Raw genomic sequence first — 26,815 nt, forward strand, 5'->3', positions numbered from 1 at the left:
TTTTGTTCCTCACACACTCAAAAAATATTTTTGACACTCACACTAGCAGGACCTAACCTACTCTGATACCAATTTGATATCAATGAGACATATAAATATATAAACTAAAATAACTAAGAGGAAAGATTTTTCTTAACATTCTTTTTCTTATAATTTTAATGAATAATACAATTACATAAAACATGCCTTTTATAGGCTTTGGATACACATATACTTACTTATTAAGTAACTTAATACAAAAGCATTTTAGGCGGTGGTGATTACTTAATCCACTTGGTTTCTTGTAAGTTTTATTTTACTTAATGAGTAAGCTAGCTTCCAAACTCTTCTAGCAGTAATAAATTAATTGACCAACTTCTCTCAAAGCTTCTACATCATACTTGATTTAATTCCAACAAAAGGTGCCCCATTGAACAGAGGTGTGTGGATATTGTATATAAACTACCCTTAGCATCGATTTCTAAGTTATGTGGGACTATTTTGCAAGTTGGTGCTTCATTCCTGCCTCCTCACTAAACAAGGTTTTTTTTTTTTTGAAGTGTATTATGTACTATTATTAGATCTCAAAACTTAAATCTCGCAACCATTTTGCTTTTCAATCCAATGCTTAAATATCCAAAATTCTAATATGCGTTTTCTAACTTGAATTTAAGAAAATAAATTAATCACATTGTCATGTAATCATCTACAAAGACAATGTAATATTTGCTCTTTTTAAATGAAGTTGTCCTTTGAGGTTCATTGAAATTTTCTTGAATCAGTTGCAGATTCTTTGTTGATCTTTGGGTCGCTTGTTTGCTTACCATACCAATATGCCTTCTAGCTTGTCAGATCAATATCTAAGTGTCTAAGCTTTGAACCAGCTCCTTTCGTTGCATATTCAATACCACTGCAGGATGAAAATCGCACAATCTTTTATGCCATATCTATGCAGTATTGACAATAGCTCTATCAGTTGTTTTCTTGTTCTTCATTGGATCAAATGAAAAACTTTTGATTTTCATTTTAGTGTTGAAAAATTGCCTTATTATTAGCGTCTTTGATCAAACATTATTTATTTTTAAAGATGACTCTACAACCTTTCTCAATTAATTGACTCACACTTAGAAAGGTTTGATCAACCTCGTGTACTTACAGAACATAGGAAATTAGCTTCATACATGTATAGTTATTTGAAGCAAGTGTCTTAAGGAGCTTCTGAAGACAAAAAAAAATAGCTTACACGTTAATTTTTTTCAAAAGGTATTTGAATAAGCTCACAGTCATTGACTAGTATTGATATAACTGTTGGAAGTTGCAATTGCAACCCTCAAAAAAACAATTAAGCAATACAAGGAATATATCAAACTGAATAACTAGATATAATCCCGTCATCATTTGGGTTGGGTTGGTGCCCCAATTACTTTCATCTTGAAACTATCAGTCAGAACTCTTAACATCATGACACCAGGTACAACTTCAATGTTTGTTTGGCAAAGAAAAATTCATGCCATAATAACTAAAAGTCAACCTTTTCATCCACAACACACTATTTACATTAGTAACTTCAAGATTATGAACAAGAGATAGACACAAATGGTAATGAAAAAGACTAATGAACTTATTTTATGATTGTGTTTTTTTTGACAGCCTCTTTCTGATCTCCATGATGGCCTCATATCTTCTTTTGGTTAAATCTTTCATTGTCTCTTGATATTGCCGTTCAACTTTCTCTAACTCTATTCTCGACTCATCCTCAGATTCATAGAAATTGTTACTTTCGATGCTCGGAGACTTGCTCTTTTCATCAGAGGATGCCCCGATCTCAGATGCATGCCTGGATTGACTCCGTCCATTCACCGTAGGTAAGTTGAAGTCTGTGAATCCCGACCTAGCAGACGTGAATGAAGCAGTAGAAAGATTCTTCTCGTTATAATCAGATGTTGCTGAAGTGTATGATGTGACGGAACATAAATCATTAGTGTTTGATGCATGGGATGAAACTTCTTCAAAATTCAAGTTATCGATGTTTTCTTTTTCAGCTAGTCTCTCGTTTGAGGTTGAAGGACCGATATATTCTGCCACAGTCTGGTTATAATCTATTGAGTTTTGCTTGTATTTTGCCAAGAGCGAGTCATGTTTCAGTTGGCTCAGATGAGCTCGTTTAGCATTTGGTGAAATTAAGTGATCAATAGCTACACACGGCTTCCAAACAGGAACCAATGTTGTCAGTAACAGATCAATTAACTCGGCGATGAAAGTAACATTGTGCTCGGCAAGTTCAAGTTGCTCAACCATTTCTTTTGACACCGAGATGGCTGTATCACTATCGAGGTAGAATATGAAATGGATATTTCTTGCTCGCCCTGCATTTAGATGTTAGAGTACATAACTTTCTACTATCAAATTCATAACACAATTTAAGCGAGTAAAAATCAACTAAATACTAACCGCCCTGATTAGTTATCCGGAGAACTATTGACACGGAATTCACGTCATTTCCTTCACCTTTGAGAAAAAATCTATCACCTCCCACTAACCTTCGGATCTCAATACACGGAGAAGGTGGTGCATCGTCAACAGAATTATAAAATACAGTTATCAATGGTTTCTCATTGGTATCGCCGAGATCCATTGATATGGATCCAATACGCGCACTAGCAGGACCTTCTGACATCAGACAGCGATTTTCAAAGCCTCCATATTTAGGTAGAACGATATCTGGTAATGGAAGAGGACGACTCTTTATTGAACCATTCACTTCAAGAAAAGGGTCCATCAGAAGCTCCTTCGCTGACAATCTTTGAGATGCCGGGACAAGACATTTCTCAATAAATGATTTTATTTCCGGATCTTTGATTTTAGAAAGAGAAACCGGCTTTATGCCCTGCAACACCAAACATCATATGTCATGACACAAGTATCCTTCTAACAGCCTAACAAAAAAGAATATTGCTAATGAGAATAATTACAGATGAAACTTTCTTGTATATCTGAGCAGAGTTTCTACATTCTCGGTAAGGATACTCGGAAGTAGCCAACTCCAGCATGCACATCCCAAAAGAATATATGTCAGCCAATTCATTATAATCTTCATCATACAATTCAGGCGCCATAAACTCCGGAGTTCCTATTAGGATTAAGCATGAAAAAATACAATTAGTGAAGAAATCAAATAGCAGGGAAGCAGAAAACAACAACAACAATATCAACCAAGCCTTATCCCACTAAGTAGGATCGGCTACATGGATCAACTTTCGTCATACTGTTCTATCCAGGACCATATGTCTATCCAAATTATGTTTGTATTCTAACTTTTCATTTCATATACGAGATGGCAAAACTTCATTTGAAAAATATTACAAAACCGAAGAACATACCAATTACACTCTTGGCATTATTCTGCTTCAAGAGAGTTGCCAACCCGAGATCTCCGATCTTAACGACTCCTTGGTGACCATTTATAAATACATTATCACACTTGAGATCCCTATGTATAATAGGCGGGGTATGATTATGGAGGTAAACTAAACCCATCAAAATCTGTCTTATCCATCCTTTAACCGCTTTCATGTCAACCTTCTTGTGTTTCTTTCGGTACCTAAATCATCCATCAAACCCACTAACAAAAGGGCTAATCTCACAATAAAAGATAAAAACAAAATTAAAACACATATATAAAGGATAGTGAAAACACACTGTCTCAGGCTCCCTGAGGTGAACAACTCAGTTATCATGTTAACATTCCTTTGCTTGTCATCAATCCAGGAATTGTAGAACCTTACAATGTTACTATGCTTCAAAGATTTCAACAGATGCACTTCTGAATACAGCCTTTCTAGGTCACCCGGTGATTGTAATACCTCGTCAATCCGAACTTGACTCCACGCAACTTCAAGACCCGTGATTTCATCAAATGCCTTATAGCTAATTATCCACAAATTAAGGAAAAAACACGTTGCTTGCATTATAAGTTATGTAAAATTTGACAGATTTCAACAAATTAACAATGCATCCCTATAACCAAAACCAAAAACAAAGGATACACAGTCTTGAAAGCTCCTTTGCCAATTACTTCCTTATACTGTAATGATTGCAAAAACTAACATCAACATCAAATTGAGAAATGCAAAAGGAATGAAAAAAATGCACGCAACAAACACAATATTACAATACCTTATGGTAACGACCGGTAGGATCAATTTCAATGATATCAGGATCTGGAGGCTCAGGAATCACCGAACCTTCCTCGGAGCAATCCGTGTTCACCGAACTCATCTATAAGGCGCTATAATTCCTTTTCTACAAATCAAGCACAACAGATTGTAAACATTTGGAATCAACATTGCATCATGCATACATGCATGCATGAAAATGGAAAATTGAGAAATTATAGTACCTTAAAATAGGAACAGGAGCTTCTGAGGTGAGTTTCTCGGGAGGAATCCCGTAGAGTTTAGAGAGAGAAAAGGGCATCAGAGTGTTGCTTGATGAATGGATGAATGAATGAATGGGTTATTACCAATTACCAATTACCAATCCATCACCCCTTCTTCTTCCAACACAACAACATTACACCTTATCATTTCTTTCTCTAAAAACAGTTAAAACGTGCAAGACACTCATTTCTAATATTTTCTAAATCTAATATCTATCTATACTTTATCCCCCCCTCTCTCTCTCTCTCTCTCTCTCTCTCTCTCTCACTATAATTGTCCCTCTCTCTCAATTCTAATATTTTCAAAATCCATACCCATGTTTACCAAATCCATAATCTATTAATAAAGTGATCTAATTTAAACACTAAATGAGATAATTTACTCAAAATTTTATTTATCTTACACTTGAATTCCAAATTATCAAGTTACATTCTTTTGAAAATCGAAAGATAAAATACTAAGTCTTTTTATAGATTAATAAAACCTATTCACATATTTATTAGATGTTTTTAAATTTAACTAATGATAAAACTTCAAAGCTAACTTAGATACAAATTTTCTTTTTTCATTGTTGTGGAATTAGAAATGTGTAATGAAGTCTTGATTTAGTGGAGTAAGTTTTTATTATGGCGGAGAGGGGTGACCGACAAGGTTAGCACATTTAAGTTAGTTATTGAGTGAAAAGTCGTATAAGAGTAAGTTATGGTTAGAACACATATGAGGTCTTGCGTGGGATCCTCAAAGCAAGTTCCTTTTCCTTTGTGTGTAGAAGTGGAAAAAATTTAGATAGTAAGAGTGAATGACATTAGAAATAGGTGCATTAAATGCTAATCTCTAACACTTCGCAAGATTTTCCTAACATGTGGCCCAAGGTTCCTAGAGTAGGGTGTGACTCTCCCCTCTAGGATGTTCAAGTGTACTCGCGGGTACTGTGTTACTTTAAGGTAAACCTAATCGTTGTTTTTCATCGGCTTGTTTTTCTTCATTTTCGCCTATTGATCTAACTATCTCGCATATAAAGCCTATTTCACCTTTCAGGGAATGTTTCTATTTTTCATGCTAAATGTGACTTCTCCCTTATCTTTACAAACTCTGATTCTTTTTCCCTAAACCTCAGCGAATCCCATTTTACATGTCCTTCATTTCTTTGGATTTCACACACCTTTGATTAATCACACCTTTAAAGCAACCTTTCGTCGTGTTCTTTCATTCAAATTTCCTGTTTTTTCTAAGTACCACTTCTATCTTTCTCATTTATAGTTGTTTTCTCTCTTTTATTTTAGCCATGTCCAATGTAGGGTTGAACTAGTGAATGTCATAGAAATATGTAGTGGCGGTGATATAAGTAATGCTTCATCTCACACTAGGGTAGTAGACCCATAAATGTTAAATGTCGCTCCTTGGTAGTTGTCCAACCCCTTCCAAACCTTGTTATTCTTAGTGGTAATTCTAAACTAGTGGGGTTCCATCGAAGATTGTGTGAAGCTATGTGCTTGCAGATACAATTATCTGCAAATGATCTTAATGGTAGATCATCTTGGTAGTTTTGATGCTGATAACACCTAATATCAAGAAACCTCTAATGACGGTGTCTATCAAATAAGTCATATCAAGCTTCGTCAAATAGAAGAAGTCAAGTCTCGGATAAAGTGTCGAATTAAGGATATATATATATATAACAAGAGATCTTGAAGCTTCAAGGTTGTGAAAGAGAGAAAGTTTAAAAGCTAGTTTGATCCAATGTCTAAGTGATTAATATATTGTAAAGGTATATGACAAAGTTCTTAGATACTAAGGCAACACAGACACACACTTAAAAATAGTTTTAGACCCCTTTCTTTTTCTAAAACACCTTAAAATATCTTGAAAACCTATCAAGGCTTGTCTTAGATTGATTAAGAAGTATTTTAAATAAATTAAGGAGATTTTACAATGCCTAATCGAATGGCGACCTGTTCTAATATATTAGCGCAAGGAAAATGACTTCCTAATCGATTAGAAACACTTATAATCGATAAAGACACTAGTCATTGTAGGTTTTACATTTTGGGAATAAGGGTTGTCATATTTTGAAGCTCATAATCGATTAATCATATGGCTTAATAGAATATGTCATTTAATTTGACCCATGGATCATTTCTTTTTTTTTTTCCAAATCATTTTCTATACAAATAAGGTTTCTCCTCTTTCCAAATCACATAAGAACACATGTTTCTACCATCTTTTTCTTATCTTCTACTATTCTTTACTCCTTTTTCATATTCTTTCACTAAAGTTGCCTTAGTGTCTTGTTACTGACAAATACTTGTGAGAGTTTGGTTGTATTGGTGTTTAAGCTTAAGTGTTCTTCATGAAAAGTGTGATTTTCTTGTGAGGTAGATTTTGTTCTTAAGATTGTCTTGGTGAAAACACAAATGGTTCTACATAAGGAATTGGAGGTATGAACCCGGATCATCCCATTATTAGGGAAGTTGGTGTTTGGTCCCTCATCTTCAGTGTTGACCACGAAGGATCTTAAGTCTGTTGAGGCATATCGTGATGACTTGAGGGTTCACACTTTCGTTAATGTTTTTTCGTCTCTGAATGACCAAGAACGTAATGTTAATGAGGTTAGGAAGCATCTCAACGTCTGGGGTCATTCACAAATTCATAACAAACATTTTCTTTTTGTTAACAGTGGGGTAAACATGGTTCAAAAGGACCAACAAGGTCTTCTGTTGTTTGGCGGTGTTGCTCAGTAATTTTAGGCGGAGACCAAATTGGTAGGGGCAGCTTCTGCCCTTCATCAATTCTCAAAATTTGGAGGATGCTTATCCAGATGTAGAACCGTCTTTTATTGGCCTGTTTCTCCTATGACCCCAACATGAGGGTGTTTATCTCTTTTGGCGGATGTTTAATTCCTATTTATGAACATAAGTTTCTAAATTAAGGTTCAAAATACATTTTAACGGTTTTGAAGCAGAAGTATTAAATCATCTAAGGATTGCACTACCTTAACTCCACTCGATAGTTAGGGATTTTCTAAGTGTATTCAAATATTAGTGCGAATATTGTGGAGTAGTGTCAAATTTAAGATTATTCTTCAACCTCTTCAACGTGACACACACTTATGTTCGAGAGGAGCAGGGGGAGGGTTTCTCTAGTTATGTTAGTCGATGAAGGTGTTTAGCATTTATCTTAAAAGTTGCAAAATTTTAAAGATTATTACATATTGGTTGTTCCCAGAATCGAGAACCTCGTTCTTCTTACTGCGTTGCCTATGAAGATACACTCCCTGGGCCCCCTTTCTCGGAGCTAGCAAAATGTGAAAACGCAGTAAGAAGAACAAGATTCTCGATTCTAGGTATTAATAATTTGTATTTAACTTCTTTCTCTCACAAAAATTGTAATTATTAATACTCAAAGGAGTTTAACAAAATGTATACTGATAACTACAAAAATATCTATAAAATTTTTTTAAAACACAATACTGTATTTTAGAAATTCATTATAGTCTTTGGGTTCTCTTCCAACAACATTATAGTCATTTAGTTCTCTTCCAACCAGTCTTATGAATCTTGTTTATCTATATGTTCAAGTTTTCATACAAGAAAGGAAGGAGCAGTCATATGAATCTTGTTTATCCATATGTTCAAGTTTTCATACAAGAAAGGAAGGAGCAGTTTCTTCACTTTTAACCTCCTTAAAAAAAATTTCCAATTTTAATTTAGGAATTCGCAAAAAAAAAATTCCGACAGTAGCCCTACAATAAACTCTAAATGTCATTGCATTTAACAGAACATCTTTCTTCCAAATACTTCCAAAACAACAATGGTATAAAAATGCATACAAATTATAACAAAAAATATGTCCTTCTAAAAAATTAACATCAAAACATGATATAAGAATGTCAAAGGCTCCAACAAACTTAACATTTTATTGAGACTTAAGTATTCTCTTATCTCCTCTCATCAATGACTCATGACGCACAGATGCAATCTAAGTTTGTTAAATTTTTTACCATTATATTTCTAATTTATATAGTTTTTAATACATAAAGGATGATAGATAACTTACATAAAGTAAAAGAATTTGTAATTGAACTAAATCATTACAAAAATAATATGTTATGGTATTGTTATAAGAATTAACTTTTATTTTGTTTTCAACATGAGTAAATGAGATTTAACAACTTAAAGTAATTAAAATTTTAAAAGAGGGTCATAATAGAATGAATTAGATTGAAAAATAAATAAATCCAAATAATGGGGAAATAAGAAAGTCATGTGTGAATCCACATTTGGAATTCATTCAAAGTGATACTTTAAAATAAAATAAAAGATTTTATATCTAATCTAATCTTATTTTAAAATGAGACGTTAAAACAAAAAATCATAAATAAAAATAAAAAAGTTTCAAATTTTATGTTCAACTAATAAATAATACGTGGTTTTTTTTTTAATAATTTTTTCATAATTTAAGGATAAACTCTTAAAAGAAAAGGGTTTAGGATACAAACCGAATAGTATTATAGTTTAGTTGAGATTGAAATACTTTAAGCAAAATGATATTATAACAAAAAAAATCGTAATTTTGTTCTTTTTAAAATGATAAATGAGACATAGTAAAATACTATAATAATTAGATAATAGAAAATTGGCTAGAATGAAATGGATTATGTAGAAAATATAATGGATTAGGTAGAAGGGATAAATAAATGAAAATGTTATGAAAAAAAAATCATGTTTAGAATGGAATGGATTAGGTAGATAAGAGAAATAAATGAAGATATTGTGAAAATAAAAGATACATGTTAGAGCATCTCCAATGGTGTAACCCATTTTTGGGTTCTTTATGAGTCCCACTAGTCACATCATCTTAAAATAATTTTTATAATTTTTATTTTAATTGTATAATTATAAAAAGTTATTATTGGGCCCACAACTTTACCTCATAAACTAATTTGATTGGGTACCACAATTTTTTCATAGTTGCATTGCAATGCAATGGTACTATGATGTGGCATGTCTAGGTGGAGAACTCAAAAGAAAATACCACCATTGAAGATGCTCTTACTCCCTTCATCTCACAATGAGTGACTCAACACACCATTTCACACAAATTAAGAAAAATGTATAAAAGTAAGAGAGAGAATATTATTTTTACTATAGTATCCTTATCATGTATAGGGAATTGTGAAATTTTTATTAATTAGAGAGTCGAATTAAAAAAAATGTATTGAAAATTGAAATAGATTATTCATGCCCATTGTTTCATTCTTTTTAGCATATTATTTGACTTATTTTGATTTACTTTGAATTTAAATCAATAAAAATCTAAAATAAATAATATTGTAATGCACAAATGGGCCTATAGGTCATGGACCATGTTAGGAACAAATTTCAAACACAAAAACATAGGCCCATTTGGAAGAATTCCAAGATTGTACCATATTTGCTTCACGCCCTTTCTCAAAATTGGTCAACTTCAACAAGTCATAACTCTCTCAATTTTTATTGTACGGAGGTGTTCTAGGACTTTTTGGAAAGTCCAAGATGTCCTCTACAATCCACTTTGGATTATATTTTGAATTTGGATATTTTATCTTGATGATATTGGTCCTAACAAAAAACAGCTTTTTGCGAGCTTCTAGAAGGACTTGTAATGTTTTGGCTCATATCTCTCAAATGGTGCATTTCTTGGTCTTGGGCCCAACATAACAGTTGTAGAGAATTGAATTTAATTGAGAATTAGCTTTGGTTGGGGAATTTTTGATGAAGCATGTGAGAGTTATGGCTGGTCAAAGTTCAGTTGTCTTTCTCCTAGAAACCCTAATTTACAAACTTGGACCTTTGATGATTTCTGAGCTTTCCTTGATGAATCATGATCAACCCTTGATAAAATGATGAATGTAACTTCAAAACCTTGATGTTGACAAAAAATCAGGAGTTTTGACTGTATATTGAACACAATTGACTTTTAGGTCAAACTAGTCGACTGTTGATCTTTTGAGCTTTTGTTTGAGCAATCTTATGAGTCAGAGCTTGAAACTTGGTATGAGGATCCTTTGATACATATGAGATGCTTTGGAGTCCACTTGAGGCTTCAGAACTTGGTTTTACCTTGAGAGAAACAAAAACCCTAGTCGGAGACTTGTTGCTTAGGAGGCAGGTAAACGTACCCAATTCTTGCATAGTCTTTAGCAGTAGAAGGTCATGAGAGTCAAAAATATCTTGAAATATGATGGGAAAATTTTGGGATATGACAGTTTTGTAACACTGCGGGAGAACTATGGTAGAAGCTAGTGTGAGAATGGAGTAAGAGAGCGAGACAGTGTGAGCAAGCAAATAAGCATAAGATTAATTAAGCTGCTCCATTAGAGACAACACACACAAAGTGTGTGATGAAACAAATATGTTGAAATACACATCAATAGCCTATGAAAAGAAAAAAAAAGAGTGAAAAAGAAAACTCTACATGTTCTGCAGTATGCTCCAATGGAGTTATAAGAAATTCATAAATACTTGATCAGTCCAATATTCCTCACATTGAATGACTAGAGAAACTGAATACACTGAGTTGCTGCTCGATAGTGTTTTATGTTTACTTATGATCATTATGTGTTATCAGCTGTAACAAGCTTCATGATCAGTATTGAAGAAGAAGAAGAAGAAGATCAATGAACAAGAAGCAATTCATACTAGAATTGCTGCTCTTAATCTGCTTTCAGAAGAAGATGAAGATCTCATCCAGAAGTTGAAGAAAAGAAGACTACAAGAATACGTTTCAATTCTTGTAATTATATGTAAAACACATAATAGAGTTGTTGATGGTATTGTGTTATATCTTAGGAAACTTCTGATAAATTGTTGAGGCACCATAAGTGACTTCTAGTCAGTGTGTTGTAAACATATGTACTTAGAATAAGCGAAAATCTTCTTGACTAAGAAGCACACTTGTAATCTCCAGAAGAACAATTCTGATAGAATTGGTGTTCCTTGGGTATCCTCTGATATGGATATTTGAGAATTCCTTGAGATCTGGTTAGACTCTTGGAGGGTTCTAGGTCAATAAACGTTATATCACGTGGAGATCACTGAACGGTTTATTGTCTAGGGTTAGTCACGAGCAGTTGGCTTGTTCAGGGTTAGTCACAAGCAGTTGGCTTGTGCAGGAGTTACTAGGTTGATGAACGTTATATCTTGCAGAGATCACTGAATGATTCATCATCTAGGGTTAGTCACTCGCGGGTAGCTTGTGCAGGAAGTTAGTCACGACGGTTGATCATGCAGTTGTAATCAGTTTGGTTATAGTGAATTAACTCCTCGATTGAGAGAGGCAAAATCACCAGAGGAGGGTGAACTGGAGGTAGCCTTATCGAGAAGGTGAACCAAGATAAAAATGAATGTGCCTTTTATCTTCTGTATCTTTCATTTAACTCGGAACATTCACACTGATTATCTTCAGAACTGTACCTGACTAAGTCAGAAGTTCTGATGAATTTAAGAAGTTAAATTGAATGTATATCTCATTGATTATGTCGTACTTCCACAACAATGATCTAAGAAAATCAAGAAGATGAGATACAAGAAGAAAGAAAAAGATTTGTAGAAAGGGAAGTAAAATATGAAAGAACACAATTCAACCCCTGTCATACCCCAAATTTGTCCTACCCTTATTTATCTGGCTTATAATTCATAAATGTACATCCATTTAGGTCATACCATCGCATGCATCCATATCATTGGTCCTTGATCAGAAGAAGAAACTTGAAGCCTAATATGGGGTGTCATCATCTTGCCCAAGATCTTTTGAAATCAGAGTTTTCTCATTCTCAACTCAAGGCATTGGTTGAAAAGTACAAGCTTGATGTTCATCTGATTATCCTGAATTAGGGTTTCTTGACCAAAGTCAACGCAGTTGACTTTTTGGTCAAATACATTGATCGAGAGCTGATTTTATGGAGAGAAGTGGCATGATGCTTGTTTGGAAGTGTTCAGTTGATTTCTAGGGGTCAGAAGGGGATTAATCGGGAACTTCATGGAAATCGGAAGAAAATCAGAACAGTTGACTTTTGGGTCAAAATCAGGTCAATCACTCAAATACTGACTTTTGCTGGAAATTCAACCAAGAAAAGTCAAAGAATGCATAAAATCAGGAGTTTGACAAGAGTTGCCAAAAATAGAAATATAACAAAAGTGGAAAGTTTTGACACTTAGAAAATTTCTGAAGGCTATAAATCTTGATGAGCAGTCCACTTCAGCCCTGATTTACACGTGGCAAATGGTATTTTTGGGTAAATTTCCAACATCAAAGTTGTTCCTCTCATGGAGGAGAACAATTTTGTAGTTAGACACTTTTTTCATTTGAAGCTTTGTTAGAGAGTTATTGAGGTTTGAAGTTGCAGAAAAATCATTTGAGCCAAGTCACAATTCAAGTCATGGGCTAGGTCATGACCAGACATTTCATCAAGCAAGTGGCATGCCAAATGTCAAGCTGATTCTTGAGCTCTATAAAAATGTTATGAATGCAAAATTGGTATGCATCTCTTCTCCTCCATGCCCTCTATGCAATGAACCAGGAATTGAGTCATTTGGGTAAATATTGGATCATTTATGAAGCTCCAAAGTGGCACCCTCACACTGGCCAAAATGCAGCATCAGGCAGGCCAAGACCCAGGTCACGCGCAAGGCATTTCTGCAAACACGTGGTGGGCTGAATTCAAGTGCTATTTTCTCCCTCCACAAGTCTCCATATTGAACAAGCTTGGTCTCAAATGACTCCTTGCCATACCCTCTATCCATTGGGCTAATGATCATTAATTTTGGTAACATGATCAAGCTTTTGAGACCCTCTATCCTTGACCCTCTCATAAAGTTCCACTCAGGCTAAGACATGGGCCAATCTTTTGCTGCACGCGCGTATGTACCAACACAATGGAATGCTTTCATGTTCCAAACAAATTTGAGAGAGTTCCATGTATCATCTCTCAATAACTCCAACACCAAAGTTGATCTACTATATGCCATCTCTCCATTGATCAAAAGGCCATGATTTTTAGTTGTTTGGTTGGCAAGTTATAAGGCCTTAAAAAGAGCAACTTGAAACTGTTTCAATACTTAGCCATTGCCATATTATCCATCACGTTACCACATAACCATCATATAGTAAAAATGAATAAATGCTGGAAGGAAATGAAAGTGAAATAAGTGGAATAATGGAACAAATAGATGGCAACATTGGGCCACGAAGTACCGGGCCTAGAATCGTTTCTGAAGCCATACCCCTACCCTACTAAGCGCACCACCATCTCTTGCAATTGGGCCCTGAGCGCTTTGCTCTTTCCACCCCCTGAACCAGGCCCAGTTTTCTGCTTTAATTGATTTTTAATTCATTTCCAAATTGCTGATGCACCCCTGGTATTTTAGTTTTCTTCTTCATTTTAATTTTGTTGTATTTTGCTTTTAATTCATAATTTCCTTTTGACTCAAATAAAAAATGCATAAAATTAATGTGTAGATAGTTTAGATATTGTGAATAATTGACTTGATTTTTTATTTTTTGTTTTCATATAATAAATCTTCTTCTTTACAATATGTTTGAATTTCTTTGTTTCTAATACTTCCTTGTAAATAACTCTCTAATAGACTTAGGAATTAATTTTAGTCTCAATTTTAGATTTAATTGATGTATGTGTGTTTGTGAATACCATTTATTTTTATAGTTCTCGATTTTATTTGTCGCATATTGATTTTCCTTTACCTATTCCATGTATAGTTTTTTTAATAAACTGTATAGTTTTATTTAATTCCCTTGTATAGACAACTTAGACTAGAATTTAGGAATAGTTCCCTCATCATTTTCTTTTTCTTTTCAACTTTTAAAATACTTAATAAATACCGATGAAGATCATACCGTTACTATATTTCATAGTAGGAAAGAAATGATTGGGGTGTAGGCCCCGATGTATGTTCTTTCCTACTTAGCGGATAAGAAATGATTGGGGTGTGAAGCCTCGATGTATTTCTTAACCGTTATTTAGAGAAACGATTGTGGCGTAGGCCTCGATGTGCATTCTCTAAATATTCACAAAAAAACTTCTTTTTGTATTTCTTTTACTTAGCGGAGAAGAAATGATTGAGGTGTGAAGCCTCGATGTATTTCTTAACCGTTATTTAGAGAAACGATTGTGGCGTAGGCCTCGATGTGCGTTCTCTAAATATTCAAAACAAAAACTCTTTTTGGTATGATCTAAGTCACAAATTAAATCCCCCTAAAAAACACCAACCAAAAACACTTCAAAAAACCTAATAAATGTTCAGATTTAAAACAAAGTAAGGAAGTGGTGCGAAGCCTTGTAGTAGGTCTTCGTCATCATGGAATTACCCTAAAAGACACAAACCAATCATTTCTTTTTCTTTTGCCTCGTTGGCACCTAAGGGCACTGTTATTTCCGCTCGAACGCATCGTAGGCGATCCCTTATGCAAGAGCGCGAACGTTAACTCCGCCCAACTAAAAAACACAAAAACAAACAGAAATTCGTGAGCCGAGCTACGGTAACTCTGATTCCTGAAAAGGATACGTAGGCAGCGGGGTAGGGCCCGTGCGAGTACAATTCTTTATTTTCCCTACATTTTTGCATTCATTCGCATGTAGACATAGACATAGTACACACCCTTTAGATAGAAACAAACATAGGTGGATACCATCGAGTACGATGGGCGTGAGGGGTGCTAATACCTTCCCCTTGCGTAACCGACTCCCGTACCTAGATTCTCTGGTCGCAAGACCCTGTTCCTTCCTTTGTTAGGTTTTCTGATATTCCTTTCCCTTATGGGATAAATATATTGGTGGCGACTCTGTTCATTTTTTCGCGAGCGTGCGACAACCCCCCCCCCTTTCTTGTGTTTTTCTCCGCCTTCAATGTATGCCACAATTGAACTCATAACGTCACCATAAGGCCATGGCGGACGCCATGGACTTTGTGCGCTGAAATACAGCAACATCATGACTGTTTCTTCTCCCACTTCCAATATTTTCTCAATCACTTTCTACACGGATTTTGTTTCTACACGGATTTTGCTCCACTTGTTTGACCTCCCCCTCTCTTCCCCCTCCCCCCCTAAAATATTTCTTATTTAGATTGGATTAATTCTAGATATTGTGAGTAATTTAAACATTAAACATCAATTGAAGGTGTATCTCTTAAACAATTCATTACAGTGCACGTAATAATCGGAATCTTTTGAACGAGTTGTTTTTTCCTTGAGACGTCGTCGAAACTCAACTGCTTTGCATGATTATTGGCAGTACGACGAAACATCTTAAAGAAAGTGACCTAGTGTGCGACTCGTCCCAATAATTTTCTCCGTGGCAAACTTTATAAACAACACTTACTTCCAAGTAAATAGATATATACTTTAAAAAATTTATCACTTCATGTTATCCACTTTGTTGCCTTCGTATTCGTATTCTCTGGATCCAACCTTAATTGTTTTTTACCACCAAAATATATACTCCTATATAATTTAACATGAGTAATACCCAAAATCTTCACAGCAACAATATTTATGAAGTTACAAATTTACTGCTGGGTCTAGCTCAAGGAGATAATATTGAGTGAGTGAATGTCATAATACAGAATTAACAAATTTGTTTTTTTTTTGTTGGTAAAACTGACAATTTTTTTTGTAAAATTACTCTCTCAGCTCTGCTCCAAGCAGCTAAGGAGCCAAGCACAGGTCATACTACTCAAAGAGTCAGCTTAGATTTTGCAAAAACCAATAGCACCCGCAGTCATGTAGAAGAAAAGAAACAATAAGCAAGTTAGATTCAGTATAAACCAACTAAATAATCCAACATTAAAGTTTAAAGTTTATACATTATTTTCGACAAAATGTGCACAAGTTACTGATGCCTGTTAATTCCACTGGTCTGGTAATTCTGTGTTTTTTTTATCAAACTCAAAACAGCTAGCTACTACAGTCTACATGCACTACTTGAGAAAAACTGTGTCAAAAATGATGTGAAAGTAGCACTGTTAATTCTTCTTATCCTCACTGATAAAGACATGTTCAGATCAAAGGATGAGATACCTGCAGAATGGTAATGTTTTGCAGTGGATTATTGTAAAGTAGCTATATCAATAAGGGAGTAATGGATATCAAATCATTCTTATAATGTACACAATGAAAACTACCAATGTAAAAGCATATTACAAATAAAGGCCAACATTCATCAATATATTATATAAGCAGCATAAATCGACATGCAATTGCACTACTAAATGCTGGTTTTATAGTATTAAGGGTGTTGATAGTTTTGTAACAGGAAAACAGGTGATCGCATACTCTGCCTTCACTTCTTGAGAAGAATGAGCAGCGTGACGTCTCACCAAGAAAAACACATTTTCTCTCCTTTCATAACTACTGTTTTGAGACTCTATCCAAAGCATCAAAAACATATTGCTGAGTTACATCTTCCACAATGACTGTTTTATCTCTTGACTTAGAACCCGTACCTAAAGATACTTGTCTTCGTTTTACACCTAAAACCTGGAACCACCACAAGAATGAAGAGAAGAATCTCAAGAGACAAATTCAATTAGTCAACCAGTTTTTCGTTTCCCAATTCTAATTGAACTAACAAGTACAAATTCTTGAACAGATACAGATCAACAACAGCAACAACAACAACAACAACTAAATCTTATCCCACTAAATCAGATCGGCTACATGGATCGACTTCAGTCATAATGTTCTATATCCAGGAACAGATGAAACCTGGAAATTACTGTGTGCATTGGGGCAAGTGTTCGATAAAAGTAGCTTTAAAAAAGTTAATTTGATTGAAACTAAGTTTGAGCTTTAAAGTGAAATAATCTAACACGAAACTTTGGTGTAAAATTTTAAACCTAAATGCAACAGTTTATATTTCATCAGAGGTTTTGGTTTGGAGGCAAAGTATAACAAGAATTGAAATATGAATACAAGAGTGGTAACAATGGCTTACAGAGCTGATGTAATCAAGAAGAGCAGCATTTGCTTCACCATCCCTCGCCGGTGCATCAATTTGCACACCAACAGCTTCATCGCTCACATCTACTTATCAGCAAAACTAAGAATAAAAAACTGCAATTTCAATTTCATCAACTAATACTTACAGAGAGAGAAAGAGAGACCTGTTATGGAGGCGGACTTGGAACCTGGTTTAGCATGGATGGTTATAGCAACGGATGAAGGAGGCATGCACCGAATACACGAAGGAAAATTGTTAGGTTTTTCTAAAGGAGTCGTTTCCTTTGATCCAGCCTTTGTTTTCCCTTTCTTCGCCGGCGGCATTTTTCAATTTCCGATAATCGTTACCGGAGACTTGCCGGTACGAAATATACTTTACTTGCGTACCAGAAACGCTGTCGTTTTCAATCAGATTAGTTAATTAGCAATTAGTGTTGGATTTTTGTTGTGTTGGTCATGTGTGGGAGCACGGATATTTGGAGGCGGTTGCCACAGAGGATTTTGATTCTCTGAATGAATCGCAGTCGTTAGTTTAATCAAACGGCTTTTACTTGAACATTTGGAGATTGAGATTTCAGATTAACTCAATAATTATCTTACAATAAACTAATTAATAGAAGATTTGAGAAAATTCGATTTCCGCGACGACGTGAAACCGACAATGGGAGCGGCCACGTCATCGGAGCCGAGGGTTCCGGCGGAACAGCAGGAGGCGGAAAACGTCGCAGCCTCCACCGGAGCTCTTCCCATACTTCAAAAAGCTTTCTCCAAGTTCGCTAATTCCGAAACAAACGCAATTCCCTTAGAAAATCTTCAGGTACTCGTTGTAAACTTTAACAAATTGATCATAATCTGAATTGATATTTCTTAATTGTAATTGTGTATTCGTTATTTTCAGCAAGGCTTCGGTTTCGCTCGCGAAGGTCGAAGTTACTATGCAGAGAACGCGAAAGATTCGTTTCCGGTGTTGTTGGATCACATAGGCTCATCCTTAGTTGACCACTTTTTCATTTCTGGTAAAGGAGGAATAAACTGGGTTGAATTTGTGAAAGGCTATAACAAGTGTTGTGCTAGGGTTTCTGCTTCCACTTTGCTGAACAAGTTTATTAGAGTATTCATTGATGTTACTAGAAAAGCTGATGTGTCTATGAATTTGGAATTCGAATCAGAGGAGGATGATTGCAAGGCGAAGGGGTACCTTCTTCCCAACCATGTGTTTCTGCTTTTTTCTGTTTGTTGGGCTATGTCTTGGGATGGTAGGAATTTGAAAGGGAAAGGAAATGTGAGTGTACCTGATCTGAGTCATTTGGTATTGTCTGCTGTTACAGCGTGCGTTGAAGATAAAGATGGGTTTGATGTGTGGGATTGTGATATCGCGAGTTTGGAAGTGCAGCTTCCTGCTGGGAAGTTTGTTACATGGGTTATGAGTACAGTGCCATGCCTCCCTGATTGTTTGAAGCAGTATTTTCATGCAAGACTGCAAGTGCTAGTAACTGAAGGGGTAATCTATGTACTCATATTTTAAATTGTTTTCAACTTGTTATCGTGTATGATATCCGGTATAGTATAGCTCCTCAAACAGGTGATTCAAAGCTTATGCAGATTTTGTCATTATTCCCTCTTCAGTTAAAGAAAACAATTTATGTGTAAACTTTTATATGACAAGCATTTAATAAATAAAAAAACTGAATTCAGTTGTTTATCCAAATGTACGGTTAGGAAAACTTAGATTTAACAGTTGGGAGTGATTAAAATTTGCGTTCTATAAAAGTTGTTGACTATGTGAACTTTACTAGCATTTAACCTTTGAATCAGATTTTGACCCCAAAATAAAACTTACACCCCACTTCAGTATGAGATTTTTTCCTCCTTTCTTCACTATATGTGTAAAATGATTAATATTTAGTATTTACCATTTTCATTGTGTCAGTAGTTCAATTATATATGTGTATTTTGGATTATATTATCATTATCATTTAAAACAATTGACAATGGCATTCTCTCTATATACTATTAGTTGTTTGTATGAAAGAAAGTAAGTTCCGTGTGGTTTATAGGTTCTGTAAGGTCTGATCAAATAATTTCTTGATTGGTGGCAGGATGAATTGGCATCCTCTGATTCCTCCCCTGTTGAAGAAATCTCATCTACAACTGCATGTGATTATATTTTAACCCAAGGAAGGGTGTGGGCAATTTCTATCACACAGAGAAGTACAGTAAATGAAGAGATTTCTAGAGCCTTTATTAGCAGTGGAGCTGGAATGAATGATAACCTTATTTATCGGTTTGTATTTCTGATCCTTAAGAGTAGCTTCATCATGCTATTTTGGTTTACTAGTCTGACATACTTGTCAAATTTTCATTTTAAGTGTTAAAAAATGTGCACTTACTACCATGATGTTTTTCTGATTTGCTTATTATTGGCAAAGAGTTTGAATTTATTTGATCTGCAGCATTTGTAATTCTTTTAGTAAGCCTTATCACGCGGAAAACAAAATGCCTATTGATATAACTGTCTACTGTGTTATATAGTTCATCAACCCATGGAAGAGGCCTCAACAGATTTTGGTCTCGTGTTGAAGGTTACCATGGTCCGTTGCTAATTTTGGTTGCTGCAAGTTCGGGAAGTGATCATGAGGGAAATTCTGCAATCAGGAAATTTGTTATAGGTGCCCAAACAAATGAAGGTCTTGAAAATAAAGATGTCTTCTATGGAACCGCTGGTTGTTTATATTCTTTAAACCCAGTGTTTCATGTATTTCCACCTACTGGTAAGAAATAATTATGAAAGTATTCTTTTAGTTGTTTCTGTTTTGCTCTCTCTCTTTTTGGGACTGTGATAGGATTGTCTGAAACTAGCCATTTTTATTGCCAGGCAAGGAAAAGAACTTTGTTTATAGCCACCTGCATCCTACCGGTAGAGCTTACCAATCACATCCAAAGCCAGTTGGAGTTGCATTTGGAGGGACTCCGGGAAATGAAAGAATATATATTGATGAAGATTTTTCCAAATTGACCATTCGCCACCATGCTGTTGACAAAACTTACCAGAGTGGTTCCCTCCTTCCAGATCAGGTGCAATTCTTTTGTGGAAAGTACTTACTGTACACAGCCTCTAACCATATACTGATGAATGCATGCATCAAAAGTTTCTGATTCTATGTGTTCTTTGATGGAAGTATTTTTTGGAGATCCAGTGAATTCTTCTATGCTGTAAAATTTCCCTTATTATATCAATTACCTAAGAGACATGAATATTTATTATGGAGAAAGCATATAGTAACTGGTTGAAATTATTGTGGCCATAGACGTCCTACAATTAATGAACTGCACTGTCTCTCTGACTCGTTATTTCTAACTTCATGTTGGTATATCTTGTATTTCAGGGTTTCTTGCCTACTGAAGCTCTCATTTCAGAAGTTGAAGTTTGGGGACTCGGTGGGAAAGCAGCAAAGGAAGTGCAAGACTCATATAAGAAGAGAGAAGATCTTTTCACCGAGCAAAGACGAAAAGTATCCTACCCTATCCAATTAGTTGTTGCTAATATTAGTTAAATTTTGGTAAATCAATGAACATCAGTGACTAACATAACACTGTTGTCATGCTATTTTGTAGATTGACCTGAAGACATTTTCGAATTGGGAGGATTCACCCGAGAAAATGATGATGAATATGATGTCCGATCCAAATGCTGCTCAAAGGGAAGATCGTTGAGTGAGCATATAATGTTGCTTTGCTAAGTGCAATCTTTTATCAGGCAGAAGCACGGTTTAACTTGTGATTGTTCATTACATTTCAGGCTTGAGATCCTCAAGTAGATGTACATGATATATAAATTTTCTGTACATGATATATAAATATTTGTATGTAAGAAAAATATGTTATGTATGTGTGTGTATATATAGTAAGAGTAATACTATTATACATAAGAAACATGGGATTGAGGCTTTACATTTTGGAAATGATGACATCCTTCTTCATGGTAATTTGAACGGAACCATTGTGTTGAACTAAACTGAATTGAAGTTAAAGTAACCGAATCATTGACTGTTATGTTTGGTTAATGAATCGAATTTGTGTTTGTGGTTCTATAATTGAATTATGTTTGGTTAATGAATCGAATTTGTGTTTGTGGTTCTATAATTGAACTGATTAGCAATTAACCAAACTTAAATTGATTTCGAACCAAACTGCCGTTATTTGTTACTTAAGTTTTTAAGTTCTAAATTTTTAATAACTTTTTTTTTTTTTAACGTGAGTAGTGAATTACTGATTTGTGAACGATTAAATGATGGGAGTTTTGTAAGGTGGTTGAGAATCCAAAATCTCTAAATTGGAGGAGATCCGAAACTTTCAAATCACATTGAATTTATTAATTAAATCCAGAGTGGAAGTTCACTCTCATAATTTAAGTTTGTTATCACAATAAAAAAAAAGTTTAAAATAGAAGATTTTATTCTTCGATTTTCTTCATCTTTCATTTTTCATATTTGGTAATGTTATACTTGTTAGCCCAATATTTTTCGTATTTAATAATGGGTATAATTTAATTTCTTTCCCATTAACTCAATATTTAGTGATGTTATTATACAGTGATTCGGAGTGAGAATAGACCAGACCAATTAACAGAGATCTATAACCTAGCTATACAGGCACATACCAAACCATATTATTTATTTCTAAATAGAAAAGGCTTAAAATTTTATATAAAGTTTATTGGGAAGTGCTAACTAGTACTCTCAGGGCAATGACTAAGCATTTTAAAATAGTAAATTCATCTCAGTAATTTGCACATTTAATGTCTCGAAAATTGAAATATTAAATTTTCTAAAAAATATTTTTTTTTGGAATGCTTAACTATTGCCCTGAGGGCACTGGTTAGCAAGATCCAAGTTTATTTAGCTAAAAAGACTAAGTCACGAGTCATGAAAAAAAAACCTTTTAAGTTTATCAAACCGGCCTATTTAAATAAAGATGAGTAAATTTATTATTATTATTATATTTTGTACTTTGAATTAATGCACGACAATATAGTTTGGATATCTAGAAGAACTTATGAGAATAAGTTGAAAAAAATCTTATAAACAATGTCATAAGTTGTTTTCAGAAGTTATAGTATCACAAAATTTATGCTAATAGATAAAATTCAGATGAGTAAATGGAAACAAACATTTACTCTCATCGTTCTTTTAATTTTTAAGTTTTTTTAATATTAGTTGAATTTCTTTTTTACAAATGTTCAAATGAAGTAAATTTTTAAGTAGGTCAGTAGGTTAATCAGGCCTTCAAAACTGCTAGACTCGGACCTAAAAATAAGTCTATGATAGGCTACAGATTAGAATTAAACTTTAAATTTTTTAGCAGGTCAAACTCAAACATGACAAAACCTAACTCGGATCAGTCTATTCTCACCTCTAACTGTGACCATGCTCTGGTTTCTATATTCTATGTTGTGTATGTGCATGTAATGGATCAAACGGTTAAAAGAGATTAAAATAAAAAACTATATACTTAACCCTATTTTAGTGAAAAAAATATGATCGTGGTTATTGTATTTATGTTTATATAATAGACTATAAACGTAGAGATTTTGAAGGCAATGACTTTTGTGTAATGTAAGTAGTTTGGTGGTATATTCAGTATTACATATTGTACTAGATAAGATTTTTGTGTCTGACAATAAGCAAAATCGAACCCTTGTTTTTAGAGATACCTTATTCAAACAGGCTTACCATCGTGGCAAGTATCATGCTTGCTGTGTTACATGCAATTCATGATACTTTGACACATGTGATAAGAGCAACATGAGTCAATGATCCAACTATCTTCAGTCTCCAAGCTCGATACCACTGGTGCACCAACATCCTTATAACCATCCTCATCTAAGGCAACTGCAACTTGAACAAAATCATCATTGACCTTTCTCTCAAGAAAATCCCTTTTAAAGTGACAAATTTTCTGACAATTAAAACAGTTTACCTTTGATTTGTCAAATCTCATTGATTTGGACACCCCTTTACGCTCACCTCCTCCTCTTGACACACTTAAGCCTTCACCACTATCTTCAATCTTCAAATGTTTCACCTTTGAAAAATCTTTGAATTTTACCGTCATCTGGAGTTCATCCAAAGTGCTAGTACCTTCTTTACCATTAAGAAGGACATCCTTAAAATGCTTAGAGGATTTGAGTAATGAACTCAAAAAGAGTAAAACCTATCCTTATCATTAATCTTCTTCAATATTCTCAAGATAATTTTGTGAAATTGTGTAACCTGCTCAACTATGGATTTGTTCTCCACCATTCGGAATAAATATAGTTGTTGTTTCAGACACAATTTGTGAGGCAAAGACTTGGTCATATACAATGATTCAAGTTTTGCCCACATAGCAACCGTAGTTAGCTCCCTGGCGGCTTCTCTTAGAACTTTATCCCCGAGGCACCAAATAATGGGACTCTTGCTCTTATCCACTATCTCGGTCTTCTGTGCTTGTGTAAGCGCTATAGGCATCAATGCTTCAGAGCATCAATACACTTCTCTAAAATTAAAATGGCTCGAATCTTTATTTTCTACAATCCAACTTCGTTGTTTCCCGAAAATTTCTCGATTTCACATTTACACATAATGCTCATTTGCCCCATGGTGGGCGCCACTTGTTGTGATAATGACAACAAGGTTCAATTTCAATCAACAATTTGGTACGTGAGAAAAAGAAAAGTAGCAACCAAATTAAATGACCTTCAACAATAATAACCAATAAATAGTAATTATAACAGAATAAGCGATAAAAGATGAAAGGTTTGTTTACCCAGTTCGATCAAAAGATCTACTCTAGGGGAGAAAGCAACTCTTTTGTTCAGGGAGAGAGCAACTCTCCAATTCACTATACTCAGAAAGTTCTTACAGGAGATCACATACGAGTTATAAAAAAATAGCCTTCGCCTTAAGAGTTCCCAAGAAGAACCCTGAAGGCTCGCAAGAACAAACCCCTATTTTACCCAAATATTTACCAACTTCTCCAACTCTCAATATATGAATTAGTCAAATCCAAGGTGTTTATAAGTATTTCCCAAACCCCTTAGATAACTCCAAATATTTCCCAAAACCTTTGTCTTTCTAAGTTTTCCCTTGAGAAGACCATAAACCCTAAGATTGTCACACTATAAAACACTAAAGAGATACATATTCATAATTACTAAAACCTAATATACAACGCCCAAAACACAATCCATTAATTATTAAAATAAAATATTATAAATATTTATAATATATTTATATTAATTTAGACTATTTTTAAATTAGTATATATTCAATATTCTAACATTAAATAATAGATTCGCAAATATAACCGGTGAAATTCAAAATTTGCGAATCACTCAAACCAGACATTCTTGCTGCTTTTCAGCTTTTTGATTTTTGACAATCTCGAAATATGTTTTCTTTCTCTTCATCAACAAAGGTTTTAAAACATCCTTCAACAATTTTCTTAAAAATAAATTATACTTTTTATCAAAAAATGAGGTTAATATCGTCAATATAATAAATTATATTCTAGCATCCCTTCCCTCCTATTCAAAAAACTCTAACTCATGGAACCCAAAATCACTCTACGAGAAATTTTGATCTTCTCCTCTTCTCTCTCATTCCCGGCTAAAATATCAAACCAACACTCTTCATTTTAAATATTCTCTCCTCTCCAAAAACCATCTACCAAACATTAGTAGAGGTGCAAATAGCTAACACTTTTTTAATTATGCTTATAAAAAATATCTAATTAAGTTGACTTTCCATCCATCTAACATGTCAAACTGAATTGTTTTAATGTAAGGAAGGTATCCACATTCTTTTTATAGATATGATATAATATCGGGCTTTTATGTCCAATTTTTTTCTCTAGTGATATAAAATGAAAAGTACATTGCATACAAATGAAAAATTTCCTTTAAAAAATTCATAAGTATAAAGTACATGCAAATGCATTCATGTTTTTATTTATAGAAATTAACAAATAACAATTTCAATCCACTAATAAAAAAATTCATTAAAACAACAAATTTCAATTTCGGTTGTTGTTTAGAGAAAGAAATAGCTAATCATAATTATAATTTCAATTCACTTAAAAAATAATTGATTGAAACAACAAATTTCATTGATTATTATGATCTCAAACATTAAATATGTTTTGAAACTTTTGTTCAGGAGATATATGAAAAATTCAATTGTATATTTTTTATTTTCCATTAGAATGAACCAGATGCAAGGTAACTTTAGGCAAATTTACGTTTTTACAAGCGGAGAATGTATATTACATGAATGAATGGAAGGTAAGTCAGAGTTTGTCTACCAAGTTACAAAATGTGCACCGTGTGAATAGTTGGATTTGTATTAGGATGTATAGAATATGAGGCATGTGAATTATTTTGAGATGGATTGAAATGATAATTGCTCTCACTATGTCAAGAAGTGGAACATATATGTTTTTACTGATTTTTTATTTGGTTTTATCTAAAAATCGGCTATTAGATTGAGAGAATACAAATAAAATAGGAGTTGAGCTCGGGCGCGTGCTCATATTTGTTGAGCTATAAAACCGCGCATGGATAGAACAGCCGATGCGAATTGGAATTTTATTAACCATTTTCAATTAATTTCTTTTTTAAGGAATATTGTTTGTCTAAAAACTATAATATATACTCCCTCCGACCTTATTTATAAGCAAAATGTCTTTTTTAAGTTCATTGAGTAATGAATGTATATGGTCTATATAATAAACCAGATACATTTATTACTCAATGAACCTAAAAAAAAATATTTGCTTATAAATAAGGCCGGAGTAGATATATACACTAAATCTGATAAAAAATCTCAACACTATAATGATTGTTCATGGACCAAAAAAATCTTGGGCCAAATTGCTGCTGAACCCCCGGTCAGGCCCACGCACTTCTCCGTGTTAGATCTGAACAAATAATAATGCATCTAGGCCACAATCATTTGGGTTTGCGCCCAGTTTACTAGCATACACCCTTTATTCTATGTTTTTTTAACTTTCTAGTATTAGTTTTTTAAATATTTTTTTAGGTAATAAAAATGAACAAAAATCATGTAAAATTTTGTTAGATTTTTGGATGATTGTTAATATAAAACCTAATAAAAATACCTTAGATTTTTAGGTCATTTTACTCGTATTTTGTAAATCATTTCCATGACATTTTTCTATTTTTCTATGCTTTTTTTATGTGAATTTTGTTTGATTTTGATATTTATAATTACTTTGAATTAGACCTATAATTTTGACTTCACTTTTGCATGTTTCCTTTGGTCTATTAGTCCATCAATACATGTTAACTAGGCTAGAATCTTTTTTCTTTAAAAATCCTATAACCACTTGGGTAGAAATCA

The 26,815-nt window shown here is 34.0% G+C and overlaps 3 protein-coding genes and 1 long non-coding RNA gene across 4 annotated transcripts; 2 read left to right on the forward strand and 2 right to left on the reverse strand.

The window, feature by feature from the left end:
- Positions 1 to 360: 360 nt before the first annotated feature.
- LOC131661139 (uncharacterized) lies at positions 361 to 2,020 on the forward strand. Its single transcript, XR_009301120.1, has 2 exons — positions 361 to 521; positions 762 to 2,020. It is a non-coding gene; the product is annotated as an uncharacterized LOC131661139 (long non-coding RNA).
- Positions 1,341 to 4,575, reverse strand: LOC131661138 (probable serine/threonine-protein kinase WNK7). The gene is made up of 8 exons (XM_058930569.1): positions 4,379 to 4,575; positions 4,156 to 4,281; positions 4,026 to 4,063; positions 3,679 to 3,906; positions 3,360 to 3,580; positions 2,952 to 3,109; positions 2,431 to 2,866; positions 1,341 to 2,345 (listed from the first exon to the last, which is right to left on the reverse strand). Exons 2-8 carry the CDS (start codon positions 4,255 to 4,257, stop codon positions 1,606 to 1,608), a joined length of 1,923 nt encoding a protein of 640 aa, XP_058786552.1. The 5' UTR covers positions 4,258 to 4,281; positions 4,379 to 4,575; the 3' UTR covers positions 1,341 to 1,605.
- An 11,945-nt stretch (positions 4,576 to 16,520) lies between these two features.
- LOC131661141 (uncharacterized) lies at positions 16,521 to 17,896 on the reverse strand. Its single transcript, XM_058930571.1, has 3 exons — positions 17,579 to 17,896; positions 17,410 to 17,498; positions 16,521 to 16,952 (listed from the first exon to the last, which is right to left on the reverse strand). The coding sequence occupies exons 1-3, from the start codon at positions 17,736 to 17,738 to the stop codon at positions 16,824 to 16,826; spliced, it is 378 nt and encodes a 125-aa protein (XP_058786554.1). The 5' UTR covers positions 17,739 to 17,896; the 3' UTR covers positions 16,521 to 16,823.
- Positions 17,897 to 17,976: 80 nt separating this feature from the next.
- LOC131661140 (uncharacterized) lies at positions 17,977 to 21,376 on the forward strand. Its single transcript, XM_058930570.1, has 7 exons — positions 17,977 to 18,231; positions 18,313 to 18,915; positions 19,514 to 19,698; positions 19,947 to 20,185; positions 20,290 to 20,489; positions 20,801 to 20,926; positions 21,030 to 21,376. The coding sequence occupies exons 1-7, from the start codon at positions 18,076 to 18,078 to the stop codon at positions 21,126 to 21,128; spliced, it is 1,608 nt and encodes a 535-aa protein (XP_058786553.1). The 5' UTR covers positions 17,977 to 18,075; the 3' UTR covers positions 21,129 to 21,376.
- Positions 21,377 to 26,815: the final 5,439 nt, after the last annotated feature.

Source organism: Vicia villosa, linkage group LG3 (genome assembly GCF_029867415.1).
Source record: "Vicia villosa cultivar HV-30 ecotype Madison, WI linkage group LG3, Vvil1.0, whole genome shotgun sequence".
NCBI classification, from domain to species: Eukaryota; Viridiplantae; Streptophyta; class Magnoliopsida; order Fabales; family Fabaceae; genus Vicia; species Vicia villosa.

Bases quoted from the DNA above. Each gene is read 5' to 3' on its own strand.
- LOC131661138 (XM_058930569.1), bottom strand. From the start codon at position 4,257: ATGAGTTCGGTGAACACGGATTGCTCCGAGGAAGGTTCGGTGATTCCT. The intron at 4,064-4,155 runs GTATTGTAATAT...CAATCATTACAG, and splicing joins CTACCGGTCGTTACCATAAG to TATAAGGAAGTAATTGGCAA. The intron at 3,581-3,678 runs GTGTGTTTTCAC...TGGATGATTTAG, and splicing joins ACCTCAGGGAGCCTGAGACA to GTACCGAAAGAAACACAAGA.
- LOC131661141 (XM_058930571.1), bottom strand. From the start codon at position 17,738: ATGCCGCCGGCGAAGAAAGGGAAAACAAAGGCTGGATCAAAGGAAACG. The intron at 17,499-17,578 runs GTCTCTCTTTCT...GCTGATAAGTAG, and splicing joins CAAGTCCGCCTCCATAACAG to ATGTGAGCGATGAAGCTGTT. The intron at 16,953-17,409 runs GTAAGCCATTGT...TGGTGGTTCCAG, and splicing joins TTCTTGATTACATCAGCTCT to GTTTTAGGTGTAAAACGAAG.
- LOC131661140 (XM_058930570.1), top strand. From the start codon at position 18,076: ATGGGAGCGGCCACGTCATCGGAGCCGAGGGTTCCGGCGGAACAGCAG. The intron at 18,232-18,312 runs GTACTCGTTGTA...CGTTATTTTCAG, and splicing joins TTCCCTTAGAAAATCTTCAG to CAAGGCTTCGGTTTCGCTCG. The intron at 20,927-21,029 runs GTATCCTACCCT...GCTATTTTGTAG, and splicing joins TCACCGAGCAAAGACGAAAA to ATTGACCTGAAGACATTTTC.